We start from the raw sequence: 19,788 nt of genomic DNA, 5'->3' as shown, positions 1-19,788 counted from the left end.
CTGAAATTCATCTTTGTGATGTATGTAGTAATTATGATTTTTTTTTCTCCTCTGATTTTAAGATTCTTAAAATGATGTACAAGTCATTTCATGCCAGGAGAATGACACGAGCTTTAGTGTATTTGTCAGCAGAATGAAGATAGAAATATCCCTTTGTCTTATAGCTACCAGCAAGTTCACTGCTTGTTTTATTTTGTTTAATATTGCTTTTATTTCTTTGTTTATTTGGCAGCAGTACTGTTCATCACTGTGACATTTGTATTCATGTTCAGTTGTTTCATCTTTTTTTCTGCAGAGCGGTGAACAAGGAAGTCACTTTAAAGAGCAAAATCAGAAAAACCCTTTAACACTAATTTTAATAAGGTGGTTTTTTTTAATCTTGATATACTTATCTTCCTAATTTTGCAGCTTCTGAAGAGGAAAAGAAAGCCTTAGCAAAATAATCACCTTCCTAGCAGCAATTAAGAGTTTCTCTGACTGCTCTGGATCACGATTTTTGTAGAATTTCTGCATTGTTAAATACATAATGAGAAGTAGGGTACATTCAAAGCTAGGTAGAGCTTGTGCAGCTGCACTTACCTGTGTCTCTCCTGATTGTTTTGTTACTATGAAGCAAACAAAAAATGAATAGTTTGTTTCAAAACAGATTTCACTTGTGTTTTGAAAGGCGAAGAGTTGTCCTCGCTTTGGCTTAGGATTTAGCAACTTTCTTGGAATAGTAGCAAGTGCATGTGTGTAGTGGTGTGTGTGTGTATATCTCAAGCCATAGAAGTCTTTCTCTTGTCATATTTTATAGAGATTTTATTTTTCATTTTGCACTTGCACAGAGACAGTAATTATTTTCTGTAAGACTGGGTTTCACAAATCCTCTTTGTTAGAGTAGTGGTAGTGCATGGATGTCTGTCTTGACAATGGTAACAGCTACTCTGATCTTTCAACTGTGTGTGTCGTCCTTGGTGTTTGGGTTTTCTTTCCTATCTTGATTACATTTACCTTCTTAATGGCATCACTCTCCACTTTTACACCTTGACTCACAGGGCCTTGCCTTTGGCTCCTTTGTACTGAACTGGGGAAGCAGCACGCCTGTAGGTTTCAGTGGTGCTTCTCTGGTGTCAGTAGCTGCTTCTGAGAAGCCATCAGTTGATTAAAGGAGCTTGTTTTGGCTAAACACGAGGCTGTTCTCAGAATATCTCTATTAGCGCAGCTGGACATTCTTCCACAAAATGTGTTGCAGTGGGAGAACTAATTTGGGTCCAGGAGTAGCTTTATGTGTGGCTTATTCCTTTTTATTTTTTTTCCCCCAAGTTTCCAAAAATAAGTGTGCCAGTATTTTCAGCGGTAAACCTCTTATAAATAAGTGATGCTGAAAATAAGGATACTGAACTCCTGTTAGTGACTTACACGATAGTCTTTTCTTTTTCACAGATACGGTGTTTTTCCATTTGCCGCCGAGATGTGGGGATCGAACCACGGTGTATGGCGTCTCTTGCTATAGGCAGATTGAAGCGAAGGTAACTTTCCAAGTTGTGAATTAATTATATTAATTAAATGTAGTAGGCTTGATGTGTTAACAGCCCTAAAATTCAGTGGCTTGCATTACACCAACAGTCAAACTGCATGATTGGCTGACATTAAAAGTCTCCAAAAATGTGCACAGTAGGTGAACTCAAGAACTATTGTTTTCCTTACATCAGCGGGCATATTGTGATCTTTTGAAATGTTCAAGGCGATTGGAAAATATATTTTGTTTCTTGAGAGCCAATCCAGGCATCAGCACCAAGGAGCAAAATGCAGCTGACAGTCTGTAGGGCGGCCAAGTCATGTTTCCAGGAACTAGGCCTCCTGGGTGGAAAGAGCCAAAATTTCTCCAATGTGTGACCATGAAGAATTTGAGTATTTCTTGGGATCTGACTCTGCAAGTGTAGTGGTATTTGTCTTCAACTAACCTCCTTTGCCATAAGTACACTTGCAGAGTAGACCGGATTCTCCCCATTCGTGGCAGCTTCTTACTCATGCTGAACTTCTAGTGGTAAAGCTGAAAAATTGAGGCAAGCCACAGTGTGCACCTGATCACACTGAGGAAATCATGTACCTGATCTACTAAAATCAGCCCATATTTTCAAAAGTAGTAATGGTAGGATGATTTGTGCACTTATAATTGAGAAGTTATTATAAATTTCTTTAAAAATTACTTTTTTTCCCAGTGAAATGCCAAGAAGCTAGGATGGCATGTAGGTTTGAGTTTTAATGTGCTTGTTCTGAATAAAAGACTCCTTTATGTACTCTGCTTTTGCATTAATTGTACCTTGGTTATATTTCAAGTCATTACTTACATTTTAGGAGAAATTTTACACCTGCAGTTTTTATTTCTGTTTCTTTTGAACTAAATCCAAATTGGTTTTTGTTCACTTGTTATCTTTGCAGCCAGTCTGTTGTATTCTGTGATTTAGAGTCTTGCTTTATTTAACTGTGCAATAACTTGGCTTTGTTGTGCTCTTGATTCCAGTTTATGCTGTTTAATAACCAGTTAGGAAGATAAATAGACGTTTAAGATGAACTCTTTGGCACAAGTAGAATAAAAAACAATGTGTTTCATGTGGTAGCTCTAGCACTCTTTCCGTCTGTCATTTTTGATGTGTGGGCCACAGTCCACACCTTTTCTGCTTTGTACAGTGAAGTGAATCATTTGTCTGTATTTCTGGCCCCACCATTTCCAGGTTTGCTGTGAAAGTGCTGAGGCTGTTTGATCTGCCTGAGAATGTAGCTGATTCTGTGTATGATACCTCCTTTATTTTATGGACTGCTCAAAGAAAATCTCTGAGCATGAAGCAAAATATTTCCAGGCAAAGACTGGAAGGAAGACAACCTGGTCCGTTTTAACAGATAATGTTAGAGAAGAGCAAGTGATGTGTTGTGACATCTCTCCTGTTACATTATCCTGAGTTAAAATACCACTGCTTTTTCCAGGCTGTTGCCTTTTTCTCGTGCTAGTGTCTTTTCAACAGTCCTTTGCCTATTATCTCAGCTGCGTCTGGATCCTTTTTTACTCGGTAGAATCAGAGAATCGTCACAGAATGGAGATGTGTCTCTTGTTGGTCCTGTCCTTGATTTTTACCCACAAGCTCTCAACCTCTTCGTGGCTGTTTCTCCTAAGCAACACTTCACAATCTATCCATTCCTTAACATAGGAGACAACACCTGTGCCCCTCCTTCCCAGCCTATCCCTTCTGAAAAAGTAAGGGTGTACTTCTAAAAAGTAAGAGCAAAACATTTCTGTGGTTTGTATAGCACACCATTAAAGGCAGCCAATTTTAGGATTTTGTTTAAATAGGGGGGTAGTATATGACAACTTGATTTTTAAAAGCATTCTTTTTGATATAAAGTGTTGGTCAAAATACTGTTATACTTCTATTTCTTAGGCGTTAAAAGTACGGCAAGCAGACATCACCCGAGAAACAGTACAGAAAAGTGTCTGTGTCCTCAGTCAGCTGGTAAGAATGTTTGTTTAACTCCTGCAACGCTTTTCAGGTAACATTAACAATTACTGTTCTTCCATATTCTTATTTGGAACACTTGGCCCCAAATATCCCTTAGTCATTTACTTCAATACTGAAGTAAAATTGAATCAAAAGGCTGTGGCATTTGAGTGAGCTGCCTTGAATTGTTTCTTCTGGTAAGAATGGTTGGGGAAGTGTCTGCCTGTTATCAGGGATGAAGATACCTATTGATTCTTTTTAAGTGCTGCTGTCATGTGGTAGGACTGTGGGGTTTGGCCAGTATAATCATAGAGTGGTTGGAAGGGACCTCAAAGATCATCTGGCCTAATAACTGGAGGGAGTGGCTGTTGACAACTGTGAAGGAGGTTTTAAGATAGTCACACATGCCGTGTGCTCTTGTTTTGAAGAAACATCTTTTATTTCTACCTATTCTGCAAAAACTGGTGGTCACCAGGCAGGAAACAGAAATGCTTTTTGTGCTTAAAGCTGAAGAAAGAACTATTATTGGAGCTGTAAGAGCAGTGTTAAAGCAGGAAAGTACTTTGTCAGAAAGATGTTCGGTGACGATATGATACATGCCAATGGAAGGAAAGTGGAATTACTATAATTTAAAATGAGCACAGGATAAAGATACTGAGAGTTAGTCACTGAGGACTGCTCATCCATGAACTCTGTGTAACAATGTGTCAGTATTGCAAGGTAAGCATGGGAGAAGATTAAAATTCAAAATGAATGACTAAATAGTTTTATTCACTTGCTTTTGTGTTTGTTTTTCTTCCAAGCCTTTGTATGGGTTACTTCAGGCAAAGCTGCAGCTCATTACACATGCGTATTTTGAAGAGAAAGACTTCTCACAAATTTCAATTCTAAAGGTAACTTTGCAGTAATGGCCGCGCGGAACAAAGCTTTCAGTGTATGGCTAAAAACCTCAGTGTTTTTAATTAGTGATCAAATACTTCTTTTGCTTTTGTCATTCAGTTTTTCAGCTTTTGTAATGCCTTAACATGAACTAAATGTACTGCCCTAATATGACAGAGCATCAACTTTCTGATTAGTACTGAAATGCAAGAACAAGCCTGATTGTCAGCCTGTATGTCCATTGACTCCGTTAGCAAAATTTTACTTTCCTGCTGGAATAAGCCATTGAAATCCTTGAAGAAGTAAATTTTATTAATTCTGGATTTTGTGCGACCATGTGCCATTAACAGCTTCTGTGGGTTTTTTTGCCTTTGTTGTAACTCTTACAGGAACTTTATGATCACATGAATAGTTCCTTGGGCAGTACTTTGCTAGAAGGGTCACAAGTTTATCTTGGTAAGTGACTTGTTTTGTACAAGCAGCAGAGATAATGTTACTCTAAACAACACGTGCCTTTCCTGAGCTAATTTGTTAATGTGTATTAACAGATTGAGCACTGGAGGTCTGTGTGCCTGCATTTCTTTATTAATGGATTTAAATAAATGTAAAACATAGTGTTGCTTTCATAATAGGAGGTAGTTGTATGTTGAAAACCATGTTACTTCTTGATCTAACAGTCTGACTGGTAACTTCTTGTCTGCTTTTGGGAAACAGTACCTTCTTAATTTTTAGGTTAAATTGTTTGATGGTGTAGGGTGCTCAAGCTTTCATCTATCTGTTATTTGGGATATCTGACACCCAATTCTGACTGCTCCCTGTGTTTTCTGAATGCACAGTGTAGTATTTACTTCAGTGTTTCCCTACTGCTGTGTGACAGCCAACAGGAGTTATCTCAGAGCATGACTATTCACATTATTACTGTCTCCATCATCAATTTAACTCTTGCTCCTGCTCAAAAGAAAGAATTTTGTATGAGTTCTGCTATTGGAATAGCCAGGTTCACACAGAATCCATAATGGGTGTCTCCCTCCTGCTGAAAAATGGTGACAAGAAGTAAGTTAGTGTCTCTGTTGGGTTTCAAATTGTAATAGTTGCTCTCTTTTTGGTATCTCAGGTCTGTCTCCTCGGGATCTTGTTCTCCACTTTAGACATAAGGTAGGCATTCTCTGCTAGATACATAAAGGATGACACCTATTTTTGTGAGTAAAATGCTTTGTGAGAGAAGGAAAAATAAATATGTCCAGACATACCTGGGGTAGGAGTAAGAAGACTGTTTCCTGAGTACTTCTGGTTACAGCCTCCTGATTTTCCTTCACCTTCCACCTGCATTACTTCAGTGAAACTAAGTTCCAAACTGAGTTTTGTCAGTCTGAGGGATTCCTGGAGATTTCTAGGTTTGTGTGATATTTTTTAGTCCTGTCCCAAAGTGCAAGTGATACCTTATTTGTGGTCTTGTTTCTGTTTCTCATTTGATGAAGAATATTGCTGAAGTCTGTGCAGACACAAGCTGGAGTGTTTTTCCCCATATCTTGTAATTTTTGTAGCTTCTGCCATCATAGAATCTGAGGGGACTTGGACTCCTTTTTCCTGTTGACTACTGAAATTCACTGTGTATGCTATAGCTAAGGTACACATAGCATTTAGAATCTTTTATTAACTGAGATGCATCAAGGAAACAAATTTGAGAACCTGGATTTCATGGTGTACTTGCACCTGCTCAGTAGATTTTTGGGGTAGAACTCACTTTTGTTTACCTTGTCTGCCAGTCATGCTTCAGAAGTATCTGTGTTCTTCCTTGAGTGTAGAGAGTCCGCATGGCCACTTCTGATCTAGATGCCACATCTGTAGATACCTAAAATTAGGTGAGGTGAATGCTATTCTTGGTATTTTGCTGGATTCTTTACAGTATTTCTGTGGAGGAACTCTTTTATGTTTATGCAGTTTACTGTTTTTTAAAATTCTGGAATTGCACAACATGTTCTTTCTGATAAGCTATGTATGATTCAAATTACACAGTTCTTGTTTGTGGAGGGCTCTTTTATTGAGCGTCTCATGCTATTTTTAGTTGTGTGCTCAGGTGGAGAAAGGGTACTGGAACACTTGTTTTCACTGGTCAAATGTATTTGATCACTTGACAGTTATGCAGTGATTACCATGAAACCTTGAATAAGAGACTATGCTTGCACAGTAGTTTTGATAAATGGCGGTGGTTCACTCACCGTGTTTTTCTCTTTCTGTGTATTTTTCAGGTCTTGATCCTTTTTAAACTGATTCTTCTAGAGAAAAAGGTAATGTTTTGTAGGCTGAGGCAGGTAACTGAAATACAAATGCAATAGTTAAATTTTTTTCACATATATAATTGAAGTCTCTGAAGTAATATCAATAACTTTGCATCAATGTATAAACTGGGTTATTAGGCTAAAAATAACCTCTGTGTGTTGACATATAAATTTGCTTTAACTTCTGTGCTGTCCACACTCTGCCTTGTTAATAGCTGTCCCAGCCAGACTAAGTAAAATGTGATGAAGTGTGAGCAGAGACACTTAACATACTGTAAAAGGTAGGAAAGGATACCCATCATGCAAATAGGTATCTGCATGAAGGAAGTGATAGGAAATGTGGGTGCCTAAAAGGGCACGTGCAGCTTTACAGGCATTCAGTAAGCAGAACGTGTGGTTCAGGATTTAAATAGACATATCAAATGAAACGAGTGCTAAAAGTGTCCTTCAGACCTGAATTGCATAGACACCTGCTGGAGACAATGTAAAGAGCCCTGTCTGTCAGGTCAGGCTGAACTCTGATTATAAATTGGTAAAAACTGCTGAATTCTAGGCCCAGTGTTTGCCTTGGGCTCTCTTACTGCTTCAGAAGCAATGCTGTCTTAGTGATCTAAGTGTAATATGCAAAATGTGAAATAGAAACATTTGTTTTCTTCTGTGTACATACTAATAGCCTAGAATAAGAACTTTGAGTGAAATTACTATGTGTCAGCTGCCAGATACACATTTATGTAGGGATTTTGGTTTGGTTTGGTTTAAAAATTTTGCTTAAAGCTTTTTTTCAGTTTCCCATACGTGACTTTTTCTTCAGTGAACCCACTGTGTTAAAACCCAGCTACTTCAGAGTGCTGGGAAGGAACGTAGAATTTCCTGTTAGCTGCAGCTGGAAAGTCAGTAGGATTTAATCTATAAGATATCAAAACAGTTGTGGGTTTTTTTAAACCTATATCCTAGGCCTAGGTATCTTTTGTGAGGCAGCAAATATGCTATTATATTTTAAAATGTAAGTACCAACTTCACTGAAGGTTTTGCACTTGTCACTTAATTCTGTAAGTTAGATATACTTTGGCAGTTCTAGGTATTTATTGATGAGAATAAATGCAGTTTCTGCATTGAAGAGCCATATGCTGAAGATGACTGTATTAAAGGCTATGCAAAAGGTATCCTTGGGAAAATGTAACTATGGCATAGTAGGAGTACACCTGTAGAAATGTATGTAACCAAGACTCAACATGCAAACTTTTTCCCAAAAATAACTTAACACGCTCTGAGAGTCTTCAGTGATTTATTTTTTTAATAAACTGTAAGTGGAAACAATATTTTTCAGTTAAGATTTTATGAAGTATCCCTACTGATCTGTTTAAAAATCTTGCGTTGACATTTCACCAGTTCAGTTTGGCATTTGGACATACACGTCAGTGGGCTACAGTGCTTTTCTGAAACTGCTCCAACCGCAAGACACAAATGCACAGGAAAAGAGGAGAGGGGAGGGTTTCCCAAGCATGTTCATATTACTCAAACTTATTAAATTGTTTTGAAAGCTTACAGAACAAACCTGCAGGTTGTTTTGTTTCTGTTTTTCCCTAAGCTCTAACAGGAAGACACCACTTGCAGTTTCAAAAGAAAGTTTTGGTTCTCTGGCACTGCCTGTTTTCTGGCAGATGTTAAGGTTCCAGAATAACTGTGGGAATGTGTATGTTCAAAGACCTTAAATATAATATGCAAGAAGCCATTAGTAATGCCAGTTTTCCTTGAGCTGAAAAATGGCACAGACCAATTTCCTTTAATCTGTACCAATTTGTTTGATGTTTTTCTACGGGCTAAAAGAATTTTTTTTTTTCACCTCTCAGCTGTTATTGGGCTGGAAGACTACTTCCAGATGGTGATCATTTGGCTTTCTGCTGCCAGGACCACCCAATTTGTTGATGTAAATGCTGTGGGCCGTATAGTGGGGTTAGGAGGGGTAAGGAAGTGTGCACCCTTACAGACAGAAAGATGGCAGAGAGACATGATGGAACAAATATAGAAATGTATTTGCCTTAAGTAAGCGGTATACCCAAACAAGAACCTAGACTGGAAGAGATCTCTTGAAAACAAGGTGTTTCTTTATAGGATTAATTATTTCCATAGGCTTAAAAGTAAGCGTGGCTAGGAATGCATGGTGTCTGAGACTCTAAACCTGTGGGAGTATCACAGGGTTTCTGTTGTAGTTCATTGCTATTATATCATGCATTTCTCATACATACATTAAAAAGCAGCATCTTAAAAGAAGTTAGACTTCTTTATTCCCGTTGGAGTCAGCCAAAACTCTTTCCATGGATGAGCTGCTTGTTCTTCCCGTGCTTTTTCAGTGGTTGTTGCAATTTGAACTCACCTGTCTCGTACAGTTTTTCTTTTTAATATGTTTAAGATAATGTACAAAGTCTGCTTCTAGCTGAGGTACATTAAACATCATTTGGCCTGTGTTAGGACTGTGTAGGTCTTTCTCTTGGTTCCATCAGTTCAGTAGCTTGTAGACTGGCAAACACTAGTGGAACATGAGTTATTGTTCACAGAATCACAGAATATGCTGAGTTGGAAGGGACCCACAAGGATCATCGAATCCAACTCCTAACCCTGCACGGGACCATCCCCAGGAGTCACACCATGTGCCTGAGAGTGCTGTCCTGTCTCTTCTGAAGTGTCTTCCTAGCTTACAGCAGAAGTCTCTTATTAAGTCGCAGTCCACAAGCACTTTTAATTTCGTCATATACCTATTAAACTGACTGCAAAGTCATCAAGTTAGATCGTTCTGTATTCCTTTGCATTCTTGATTCCTCGTAATGCTCATGTATGGTTTTTTTTACTAGTGTTGTGCTGATTGAGGATGTAAAAATGGCATTGTTAAACAAGTTGACTTTTGTGGGGAATTTTGGGGTTTGGGTTGTTTTGTGGGTTTTTTGTTTTGTTTTGTGTTTTTCCCCATTTCTTTCCCCCTGAAGGCCTATTTTGGAGAAATTTCAGTAGTAATACACATTCTGGCTTCTGTTTCTTCTTTCATTGCTAGCCTTTGACAGGCTCTTTTGAATTCCTAACTAATTTACTAATCCCAGTCTCTCTGATTTAAATAAGGAGATTCTGTTTTCCCATGTTATGCCTTAAGTGCTTTACCAAAGTTAATATCAGTCATGTCTTCTGTTTCCAAAAAAATATTCTTTTGTTACATAGGAATATACCTGTAATTAATGCATGCAGCATTTATCCTGTTTTCATTTATCTACATAACTCCTCAGAAGAGAAGTTTTTGCATACGTTTTTGTAAGAGTTCTGGAATGGAGATTGTTTAGCCTCTTTGATTTATAACAGACATTTTAATGTACTACAAATGAGCAAGAATTTATGTGGCGTGCCAAGAACAACATTTTATGTCAGTCATTCAGCAACTGGATCAATTTGGAAAAAGAAATCTTAAAAACTGACAGAAAAATCTGTGTCCCTCTCAAATATATTACGTGTGTGTGTGTCTATATATATATATGACATATATTACAAATATTATAGAATTTAAGTGTACTATAGACATATTCAAATATTTACTTTGAACTATTTAAGAGGTTTTGTTAGTAAGCAGGCTTTCTAATACAACATAAAAAGCAGTGCCTTCAATAGTTTGCATGTGTTCTATCTTTGTCATGCATAGTAATTTTATTTTTCTCCTCCTCTCCTCCCTAATTCCCCTTTCCTCTCTTGCATTCTCTCTTCCTCCCATTCCCCTCCCTTCTGCCACCAGGTGCTGTTTTATATTTCCCCTGTAAATAGGTTGGTGGGAGCTCTGATGACTGTCCTGTCACTCTTTCCTGGTAAGAAGAGAAGCTCAGACTTCTTTTTGTGTGCTTTCTGGTGATAACTGAGACTGGCTGTACTGGTGTCATTTGGAAATCAACTTATGTGGTAATAAAGTTAGGTTGATATGTTCCCTGAAAAATGGGTGACTTGTATGCATGTCCATGTACTAGGTACATACCTAATGCTCACTGCTCGCACTTTATGGGTTATTCCTTGAGCTTAGTTGAAGCCACTGTGACATAGATGGGACCCTGAATAAGTCACACACTCCTTGAGTTCCTTAAAAAACAGAAATACAAACTTCTCTCTTCCCTCTACATGCACTCTTAAAAAACCCAAACAAACATTACCCTTAACTCTGCTAATTCTTAGCTTCTAACCAGTCTTCTCAAAGCAAAATGCTGGGGCAGATTCTTTAGGAGAGAAGTGTGGGGTTTGGGGTTTGTGTTTTAAAATACATGAATTTCCACTTTGTACACAAGAACACTTTGTTCTTTTTCTTTCTTTTTTCCCCACAAAAAGTAACTGATATTCATGTGTGCTGTCACTTTCCAGGTATGATTGAACATGGTCTTAGTGACTGTTCACATTATAGACCAAGAAAGAGCATATCAGAGGATACTGGCTTGCAGGAAAATATACCACGGTTGGATGACTATGTTTCCGTGTCTGCTGCTGATACTTCAGAGACAAACTTGGGAATGGGAAAGGGAGGCAGGCAGATGACAGGAAACAATTCACTGGAAGGTCAGAAAGCAAACGTGCCTTTCTCCCAGTCAGAGAAGACTTGCAATGGAGCTCAGTCCTCCAATGGTGCTGTGCAGCGCTTGAAAGTTCCTCCCCACGCTTCTCCAGCATCCTCTGAAAGCGACTGGGAGACCTTAGATCCCAGCATTTTGGAGGAGTCCGGTTTGAAAGAAAGCGAACGTGAAAATCCACCGTCGGAACAGGCCAAAAATCTTCTGAGCAAAGGTGTGAGCTCAGAAGGCCTTCCCATCACTGTGCAGCCCCAGGCGAACACAGGACACACGGTACTTGTTCAGGGACTGGTATCTGGGCTGGAAGAGGACCAGTATGGGATGCCACTGGCTATTTTTACGAAGGTAAGTACGTTCCTTGTGGTACCTGGTAACTCATAGAGGCATCTGTTTTTCAGAAGTGGGTAATAATGTTGGTTACTGAACTCCAGGTGGATAGTTGGGTACTACAAAACATGTGATTACAGTGTCTGGCAAGTGACTGTGTTCCTAGGCAGGTGGAAGAGCAGGGGTGCATGTCCAGGAGGGTTTGTGCACATGCACGTTCCACTTTTCTTTCATGTGTATACTTAAATGCTCCTGCAATTCTGCGTGGTGGTGACCTGCAGCCCCACTGTGGTTAATAAATTGTGTGTGTCAGTAACTACTGCTTTCTTTTATACTGAAGAATTGTTGATCTAACCTATATGGGGCAAGACCAGAGTACTTGAGAAGCGTTTGGATACCTTAATCTAAACTGAGACTCTGAAAGCTGTATCTTTGCTTGCACCTAAGCCTGTGTTTTCCTCTTTTAATTTATATCTACATGTATATTTTTGAGTGCATATGTGTGTATAAATGCACAAAATGTGTATATGAATGCAAAAAGAAAAAAGACAAAATTGCACCCTTCCCTTCTGTACGTGACAACCCTGTTTGTCTGGGTCTCTTTCTCTGTGCATGGTGCTGAGCTGCTGAGTTTTAAGCTTGCACTGATGTCTAACTGGACTCCAGGTATTCAGATAACAAGCAGTAGGGCTGGTTACTAGGGCTGATTTCCCTTAAAAACCAGGAAGAATGCATCCCTTTTGAAGATAGTTTTGTCAGTAAAAGAAGTGATATAATAGTTTTTGTTGTTTTGTTTTTAACGTCATGAATGTTTGCCCAAAGCAGAAGATAGAAGATTCAGATTTATTTCCTCAAGCTGGTGTGGTTCAAAGTGGTTTTTCTTCCTTTGGAGGGGTCGATTTGCATTTCCTTGCAGAACTTTGTATTTGATGATTGTGTTTGAGCTTCTCACAGTACCTTTTATTGGAAATGGTGCATTGTGTGGGCCCAAGTGAGCAGCTCAAATGTCATTGCCCTGTATTGCCTCATGTCACCGTTAGAAATGCTGCTTCAACAAAGATCTGCAGTTTGGTGTTTGTCCTTATGATCTGTGTAATGAGAACAATAGCCTGTAAATTGCGTTTAGTCTCGTTCTACTGAAAATACTAGATGGAAAGCAAGAATAAAATAATTGATAAGGGGGACCTACAAGTGCAAACTTCTGTTTGCTACTAAGTTCATAAAATGGAGAATAATTTTAAAGGAAGCTGGCAGTTTCTACATGTTTACCTTTCATATCACAAAGGCACTTTTCACCTGAGTTCATCCGATGTAATTAAAGCAGAAAAGGCTTTACATGTCTGAGTTAGCAGAAAAATCTGATTCAAAAGTACAGTTTGAACCACTTACTGGAAAGTTCACATCTCTTTCAGAGCTCTGATCTCAGGGTTGTTTTATGCCATGCCATAGAAAGACTAATAAATCCGACAAATTTGAATGGGAGGAGATTTTGCCAGTTGGTATAAAACGTTATCCAAGTACACCTGAGCATAAGGAAAAATAGCTTGTGATGCTTGTTTCTTCAGTACCAGTTCTGTAAGATTTAATAGTCATTTCATTTGCACTCTTTTAAAAAAGAATGGAACATGTTCACAGAAATAAAAGTTGTTGTACTTACAAATGTGCTTTTGGAATCTGACATGTGATACTTTAAATAGGGAAAGATTTCCCAGACATTGCTCCTTGAGTGTATAGTAATTAAACCTTCCTTTACCAGCTTCTTAAGATGTATTTTTTGTAAATTTTCCATTTTAGGTTGGTGATTCCTCTCAAAGAACTGTTGTTCCTTTGACACAGGCTGTTTGTTTTCAGCTGATAAGTGCTTGTCATTTGGAAGGCCATCCCTGTGCCTAATATAACAAAAGGGAACAGTTTTGCTACTTTCTTCCATATGTTTCCGATTACCACGTACTGTGTGATAAAGTGTGTGTGCTCTTTGTTTCTGTCCAGTGTGCCATTAGCCTTAGTGAATAAATTGCTTTGTGCTTTATGCAGTTGAACAGCTGGAATTAGACTTCAGGGGTATGTTCATCTGATATTTAAAAAGAAAATTACCTGCATCTGCTTCTTGATGATGACTGATCTCTTCTCTCAATAGCTAATTCAAAGACTTTTCTCAAAACGTTTGTGTTTTTGTTTTTAATAGGCATGTAGGATACTAGATTAATTTTCAACCATGAAGTGGCTAAAAAAACCTGAAAAGTGTATTGATTTCTGTCCTGCTCCTCCTTAAAGCAGGCATGCATATGCTTATCAAATCTTGATTGCTGTCTCTGGTGTCTGGAAATCTCCACCCACAAAATGTGGATAGCAGTCTGTAGCTTTCCTGCATTATGTTCCTCACAACCACCAGAACTGGAGAGATGAATCTCTGTCTCCATTGACTTTGTGTCTCTGAACTGACCTGAGACCTTGCTCTTGTTGCTTATGACTGTTCTTATGCTGCTTATTCTGTTGCCTTATAAACACATTTAATTCCTGTCCTTTGCATTGTATTTCGGTTTCAGTCCTGAGACTGAAAGGCAACACAGTCACTTGAGAAATCTAATTCATGTGTTATCTGGTGGCTTTGCTTTGTAAATACAGCGTAGCAAAACAATAGATAATTGTGGCTGAAACCGTAATAACTAAGGTTCGTTCTGGGTGAAACGTCCTGGCTCTTAATTAGGAAGAACTCGGAATATAGCCTGTTATTTTTTTCAGTGTTAACTCTCTAAATACGTGTGTCACCCTAGGGGTACCTCTGTTTGCCCTACATGGCGCTGCAGCAGCATCATCTCCTGTCGGATGTCACGGTCCGCGGCTTTGTTGCGGGAGCAACCAATATCCTGTTCCGTCAGCAGAAACATCTGAGTGATGCAATTGTGGAAGTATGGATCTTGGCATTCGAACCTCTTGAACCTGAGGGGCAGGGTGGAGGCAAGGGTTGCATTTTAAACACAGCATTTAAAGCTTTGTGCCCAAATTTTTAATTTCTCCCATGTGAAATAAATTCTCAAATGCAGAAGTTTATTAAATGTCTATGATTTGAAGGGATGGGGTTATATAAGCTGTGCAAAACTAATATACGTGTTTTTAGATATATTCCAACATTTGAATTTGCAGGGCACTTGTTAAATTTTCTTTTGTTGCTGCTGTAGTTTTATTTTTTGTGCCATGGGTTTTTTTCATGGCTTTGTAATAAAATCTTCAAAAATAAGTGCTTGCAGCAGATGCAGATGTTGATACTGACTTCCTTCTGATTTAATCAAGAGGGTAAAAAAAAGTATCTAAATAAAATAATAAAAATAAAAATAACAAATAAAAAAAACCCAGTATATGTGTCACTTCTAGCAAAGAGAGACAACTGTTTAATCAGCATTTAGTAACCTAAGGTAATAATAAACTGCAGTGATAATCAAAGGGCCTCTAGGGAAATACATGTGAGCACCAAACATACCCTGCCAAATCCTGTCAAATAGCAGCTTTGACTCTGTGCCAAGGAAATGATCAGATTCTGGATATATCAGAGCAGCATCTCACTTTCTGAGAACAGTAAATTCGTTGTTTCTTTGGCATTTGTTTCTTCTTGATGTCTTGGGGGAATGAGGGTTTAGATTTAGGTAGCAATATGTAGTCTTATAAGTATATGTAAGCAGTTTTGTTTAGATAAATGTTTACCCTTGGAATTGTTCCAAACAGATAGAAGATGCTCACGTACAAATCCATGATCCAGAACTCCGTAAGATCCTGAACCCAACAACTGCTGACCTGAGATTTTCAGATTACTTGGTGAAGCACGTAACTGAGAACAGAGATGATGTTTTCCTTGATGGCACTGGCTGGGAAGGAGGAGATGAGTGGATCAGGGCTCAGTTCAGTGCTTATCTTCATGCACTGCTTGCTGCTGTGCTGCAACCAGGTAGAACAGATACCTTGTTTGGGGTGGATGTAATAAGTGTTTGCTCTGTTGCTGTAAATGTGTGGCCTGTCACTGGGTCTCCCTCTGCCTAAAGTTTCATTTTAGGCTGCTTTTTCAGCTGTCCTTGGCTATCCTTTTATTCCTTGACAAGCTTATTACTAATTCTTACTTCACAGCCTTACAGACACCTTCTTCTTAGACTGTCTCCTACTCCTTGGTTTAATTAAGTTTTCCTCAAAAGTAGAAGTACCTGAAACCCCGTATTATGATGAGACTGTTAGGAACCTGAGCGTCTTGTAGACTATATTGCAGCCTGAAGTTAATTTTGGGAAACTAATTGGATTCAAGGAGACATGAAGTTAAGTGGCTGTCTTCAGGAAGTTTTATTAGACTGTTCCAGCTTTTTTCCCGTCTTGCCATAGTCCTAAGTAGAGATTCACATAGGTGAAAAGGTTCATCTACAGACTTTATAAGCTTGTGTTTACTGTAGCCTCAACGTTTTTTGCTTTAGCTCAGAGACAATTCTCTATGTTCCAGCCTTTTGTGCAAATATAAATAAAAGAATCAGTATTTTATTTGAGGAAAATATTTAATTTGCCCAGCACTCACTCCTTTAACTTCACTCTTATCAGATTTTTCTCTATTTGCACCAATTAACAAATTCAGATCTTTGGTCTGTGGTACTTTTGAGAAAACTCGGGATTGAGAACTTGATTTTAAAATCTGGAAGATGTCAAGTTGTTGGTCTAACAACATCAGTACTTTGAGGTGATTAACCAGTTGATATGAAATACAAAGGTTTTCTAGGAATTCATACTATTTCACTGTCTGGCTCTTAAATTATTTCCTATACTCTTCAGTGTTTTAAAAGGGTCATTGTTATGATAAGTTTATTCCAGTAGTTCGTACTGCAGTTTTGGAGTGGAGTTAGGGGTTACTAAATTTGAATGAGCAATCACACAGTACAGCAAAGCCCAGTGTATCTGACCAAGACCAGTGCAAATGGTATTTTTGGATACTTTAAAATAAAAATAAAACATTTTTGAAGTGCCCAGTTCTTAGAACTGGAGTTCTAATTGTCTTTGACTTGATAAGAGCCTGGAAAAAATAAAATTTTTCTTTACAGGAAAATAATTTGTCTTGTGTTGACATCTGTAATGAGCTTCTGCAAATTTTCATCTTTATTTTAATTTATCAGACAATGAAAAGACTTTGTCAGACTTCGGAACAACATTTGTAGCAGCCTGGAAAAATACCCACAACTACAGAGTATGGAATAGCAACAAGCATCCAGCTCTTGCAGAGGTAAATTCCAGGTAAGGAAACTTTTTAGCATTTTCGCTAATTCTTTTTATGAAGAAAAATATATCCAGAGTCTGGAGAAGTGAAACTTGAGTTCAAGTTGATTGTTGGCTGTCCCCAGCTATAGAAAGTTTGTCATCCCTCAGGAATTGTCCTCAGATGGTTCTCCTTTTTATTAATTGCTTCCAGGTGTACAGGGAGTAGCTGTGTCCAGGGTTGTCTCTGATGGGTATGGAGGGAAGCTGGCTGTTTGCTGTTGCATCTTCCATACTTTAGATTGGTTTATGTGTATTTTCACTGAAAGATTGGACCATGCCAGGCTGGGTAGCACTGTTGGCTGTGCATGTGTTTTGGTTAGTGTGTACTAAAAAAATTCCCTGTACTGTAGGGAATTTTGTTTGCTTTTAGTTTGTCACCTGCTTTAGTCTGAAAAAGGTTTTCCCTTAGACCTACAAAGCTCATTTGATCTACTTAAGGGATGCTTCTTATTTGCTCTATGTTGCTGAAGGGAGATGGTTTTGACTTAGTGTTGAAAAGATTGTTAATATCTGGTCTGTAAATAGAAGGCACCTTATAGGTAGTTCATAAGAAATCTGTGTTTGAGTAGTCACTGGAACCCAGCCTTCTGTGAAGTGATAGAGTAAAAAATCTGCAAAATATTTTTTAAGCTTTTTTTTTTTTGTAAAAAAGGGGGAGAGCTAATAACTATGTGATACAGATTCATCATGAAAAAAAAAAAAATTTAATGTTTTCTTGGGTTTTTCCTCCTCTTGCAGCCACCCATTCCAGGGACAGTACTCTGTATCAGATGTTAAGTTAAGATTGTCACAGTAAGTATGTAGTACTTTGATTTGTATTTTTTAAAAGTTTGGTCAAATATTACTAACTGCATAACTGTTGCTACGATGAACTAACCAAGATAATGATTTAAATTGGCCATGTCCATGAAACTGTACACAGCATTCTCTTGCAAAACGTCACCACATATAAAGATGAAACATTTGCCTGAAATAAATTTAAAAAAAAAGGCTAATGCAATATTTTATGTTGGACGTTACATATTAGAGCCTTGATTTTTTTGTGTTGCAGTTATAAGGCTTTTGTATATTTATTATTGGGAGACACCAGCTTTTTTTTTTTTTTAATTAACTGATTTTTAATACAACATCGTTCTAAAACTCTCAAAGTTCACTGTATGCATGCTGAGATGTCGTTCTGCTTCTTCAGTTTACAAGTTCAAAATGAGTTTTGCGTAATTCCTTATTGCAGCAGACTCAGCTGAACTTTAAGTTGGTCTCAGCTCCTGCCTGTAGTATTCAACTCTAAAACTCAGCGGGGCTTTTTATTGCCATGGGTGTTCATCTCTAATTGAAGCTGGAATTCAGTCTTGGACTCATGCACCAAGCAAAATGGATTGTTTTCTCCCTTAGCTGTGTTGACCATAAAACATTTAGAGGCTGGTTCCTTAAGATGCCTGTAAATCAGCAGCACATAGGCGCTGCCGACTCTGTGCCTGTCTCGGCTGTGGAAACATTAATTTCATTACACTGTGGGTAGACCTAAACCACGTGTTAACAGAGAACAGCTCGAGGAATAAAAAGGTTCAGACTTCAGCTCCCTGAATCCTTTTGTTGCTTTTGCTGACCAGCGACAGATTAAATTTCCGTGATGGCCATTGAGAATGCAAATGAGTCAAGATTAATCTCAAGGTAATTGCCTTCAAGAAGGTGCATGCTGATAGCAGCTCTTTTTATTAAAGGATAATCTTTGTAGGTGAGAGACGTGTAGGTGTCTATAATGTTACCTTATTTTTGTGTTTGGAAGGTGAGTTACTAACTCCTCTGGGTAGGGTGAGACCAGTAGTTCTTAGTGTGCTTTTAATAATAATACGTATTTTTACAACAGCGCTTTTGTTCTCCAGGTGGGACTTTGCTATCAGATACTCATCAAAATGCCTTGCTTTTGCAAACTGAGCCTAAACTTTTTCTGTTCTTTCTGCTTTTTCCATCTACACTGAAGATTTTGAAAGAGGGAAAAACATGTGCTGTGATGTGTTGTTAAGTTTCATATTAATGGGTTTGCAAAGCCTGAAATGTGGGCTTGAAAGTCACAATTTAAAACAGATTATTTTCAAGTGATTGTATGTGTGCAGTAGAACCGACTACTTTTGTGCTTTTCTTTCCAAATGATGATAATGTCTGTCATTTTTTGCATTTCTTTAACAAATGCATGAGTGTAAACTGTCCTTGATGAAAAATTTAATCTTAGAGAAAGATACAAAGTAGACTCACTCTATTTAGGGAGAAAAGGCTGATCAGTAACACTGTTTTGTTTAAAGGTTATATACTGGGGCTAAAACTGCTCTAAACTACTGCAAATCTGAGTTTGTAATTTAGAACATAAATGCATCTTGGTAAACATTTAGGAAAGGGTGATTAGACGTTGGAATGGATGCACAGGGAGGTGGTGGAGTCCCAGTCCCTGGAGGTGTTTAGGGAGGGACTGGATGTGGCACCAAGTGCCATGGTCTGGTTGACACAGAGGTGTTTGGTCATAGGTTGGACTCAGTAATCTCAGAGGTCTTTTCCAACCTAATTGCATCTGTGATTCTGTGCAGGGTTTAAAGTGTGCCTTATAAGAATGAACCACTGGGTGCTTTGACAGCATCTTCTCTTCCTCTGAGGAGCTTTCCTCATTGATCTGTGTGGATAAGATGCATGCAGGAATTATGGGCTTGATCATATATATGAACTATATATATGTATGCTGTGTAAGTCTGTGTGTAATGATACATACTTTAACTATGTATTTTATTTACACCTGTCAGTGAACTAACAGTGTTCAGTACCTCTCTTGATTAGCTCTGTGCAAAACAGCGAACGCGGAAAGAAGATTGGAAATGTGATGGTTTCCACCAGCCGAAATGTTGTACAGACAGGAAGAGCTGTAGGTAAGAAATGTATTTAAAATCAGCTTGCATCTAAGCCATATCTCTTTTGAAG

The 19,788-nt window shown here is 38.3% G+C and overlaps 1 protein-coding gene across 1 annotated transcript in view; it reads left to right on the top strand.

The window, feature by feature from the left end:
• Positions 1-19,788, top strand: part of AVL9 (AVL9 cell migration associated) — a 46,587-nt gene that overhangs the window by 17,044 nt on the left and 9,755 nt on the right. Inside the window, exons 3-15 of the mRNA XM_050306419.1 lie at positions 1,426-1,511; positions 3,420-3,491; positions 4,280-4,369; positions 4,745-4,811; positions 5,470-5,510; positions 6,605-6,643; positions 10,404-10,473; positions 11,015-11,562; positions 14,319-14,453; positions 15,265-15,484; positions 16,683-16,800; positions 17,563-17,616; positions 19,648-19,736. Of these exons, the coding sequence (XP_050162376.1) occupies positions 1,426-1,511; positions 3,420-3,491; positions 4,280-4,369; positions 4,745-4,811; positions 5,470-5,510; positions 6,605-6,643; positions 10,404-10,473; positions 11,015-11,562; positions 14,319-14,453; positions 15,265-15,484; positions 16,683-16,800; positions 17,563-17,616; positions 19,648-19,736 (1,629 nt within the window). The remainder of the gene's footprint in view (positions 1-1,425; positions 1,512-3,419; positions 3,492-4,279; positions 4,370-4,744; positions 4,812-5,469; positions 5,511-6,604; positions 6,644-10,403; positions 10,474-11,014; positions 11,563-14,318; positions 14,454-15,264; positions 15,485-16,682; positions 16,801-17,562; positions 17,617-19,647; positions 19,737-19,788) is intronic.

Source organism: Myiozetetes cayanensis, unplaced genomic scaffold, assembly GCF_022539395.1.
Source record: "Myiozetetes cayanensis isolate MyiCay16 unplaced genomic scaffold, myiCay2020 scf1, whole genome shotgun sequence".
Taxonomy (NCBI): Eukaryota; Metazoa; Chordata; class Aves; order Passeriformes; family Tyrannidae; genus Myiozetetes; species Myiozetetes cayanensis.
Note: the sequence above shows the minus strand (reverse complement) of the source record. Positions and strands in the feature narration are given on the sequence as shown.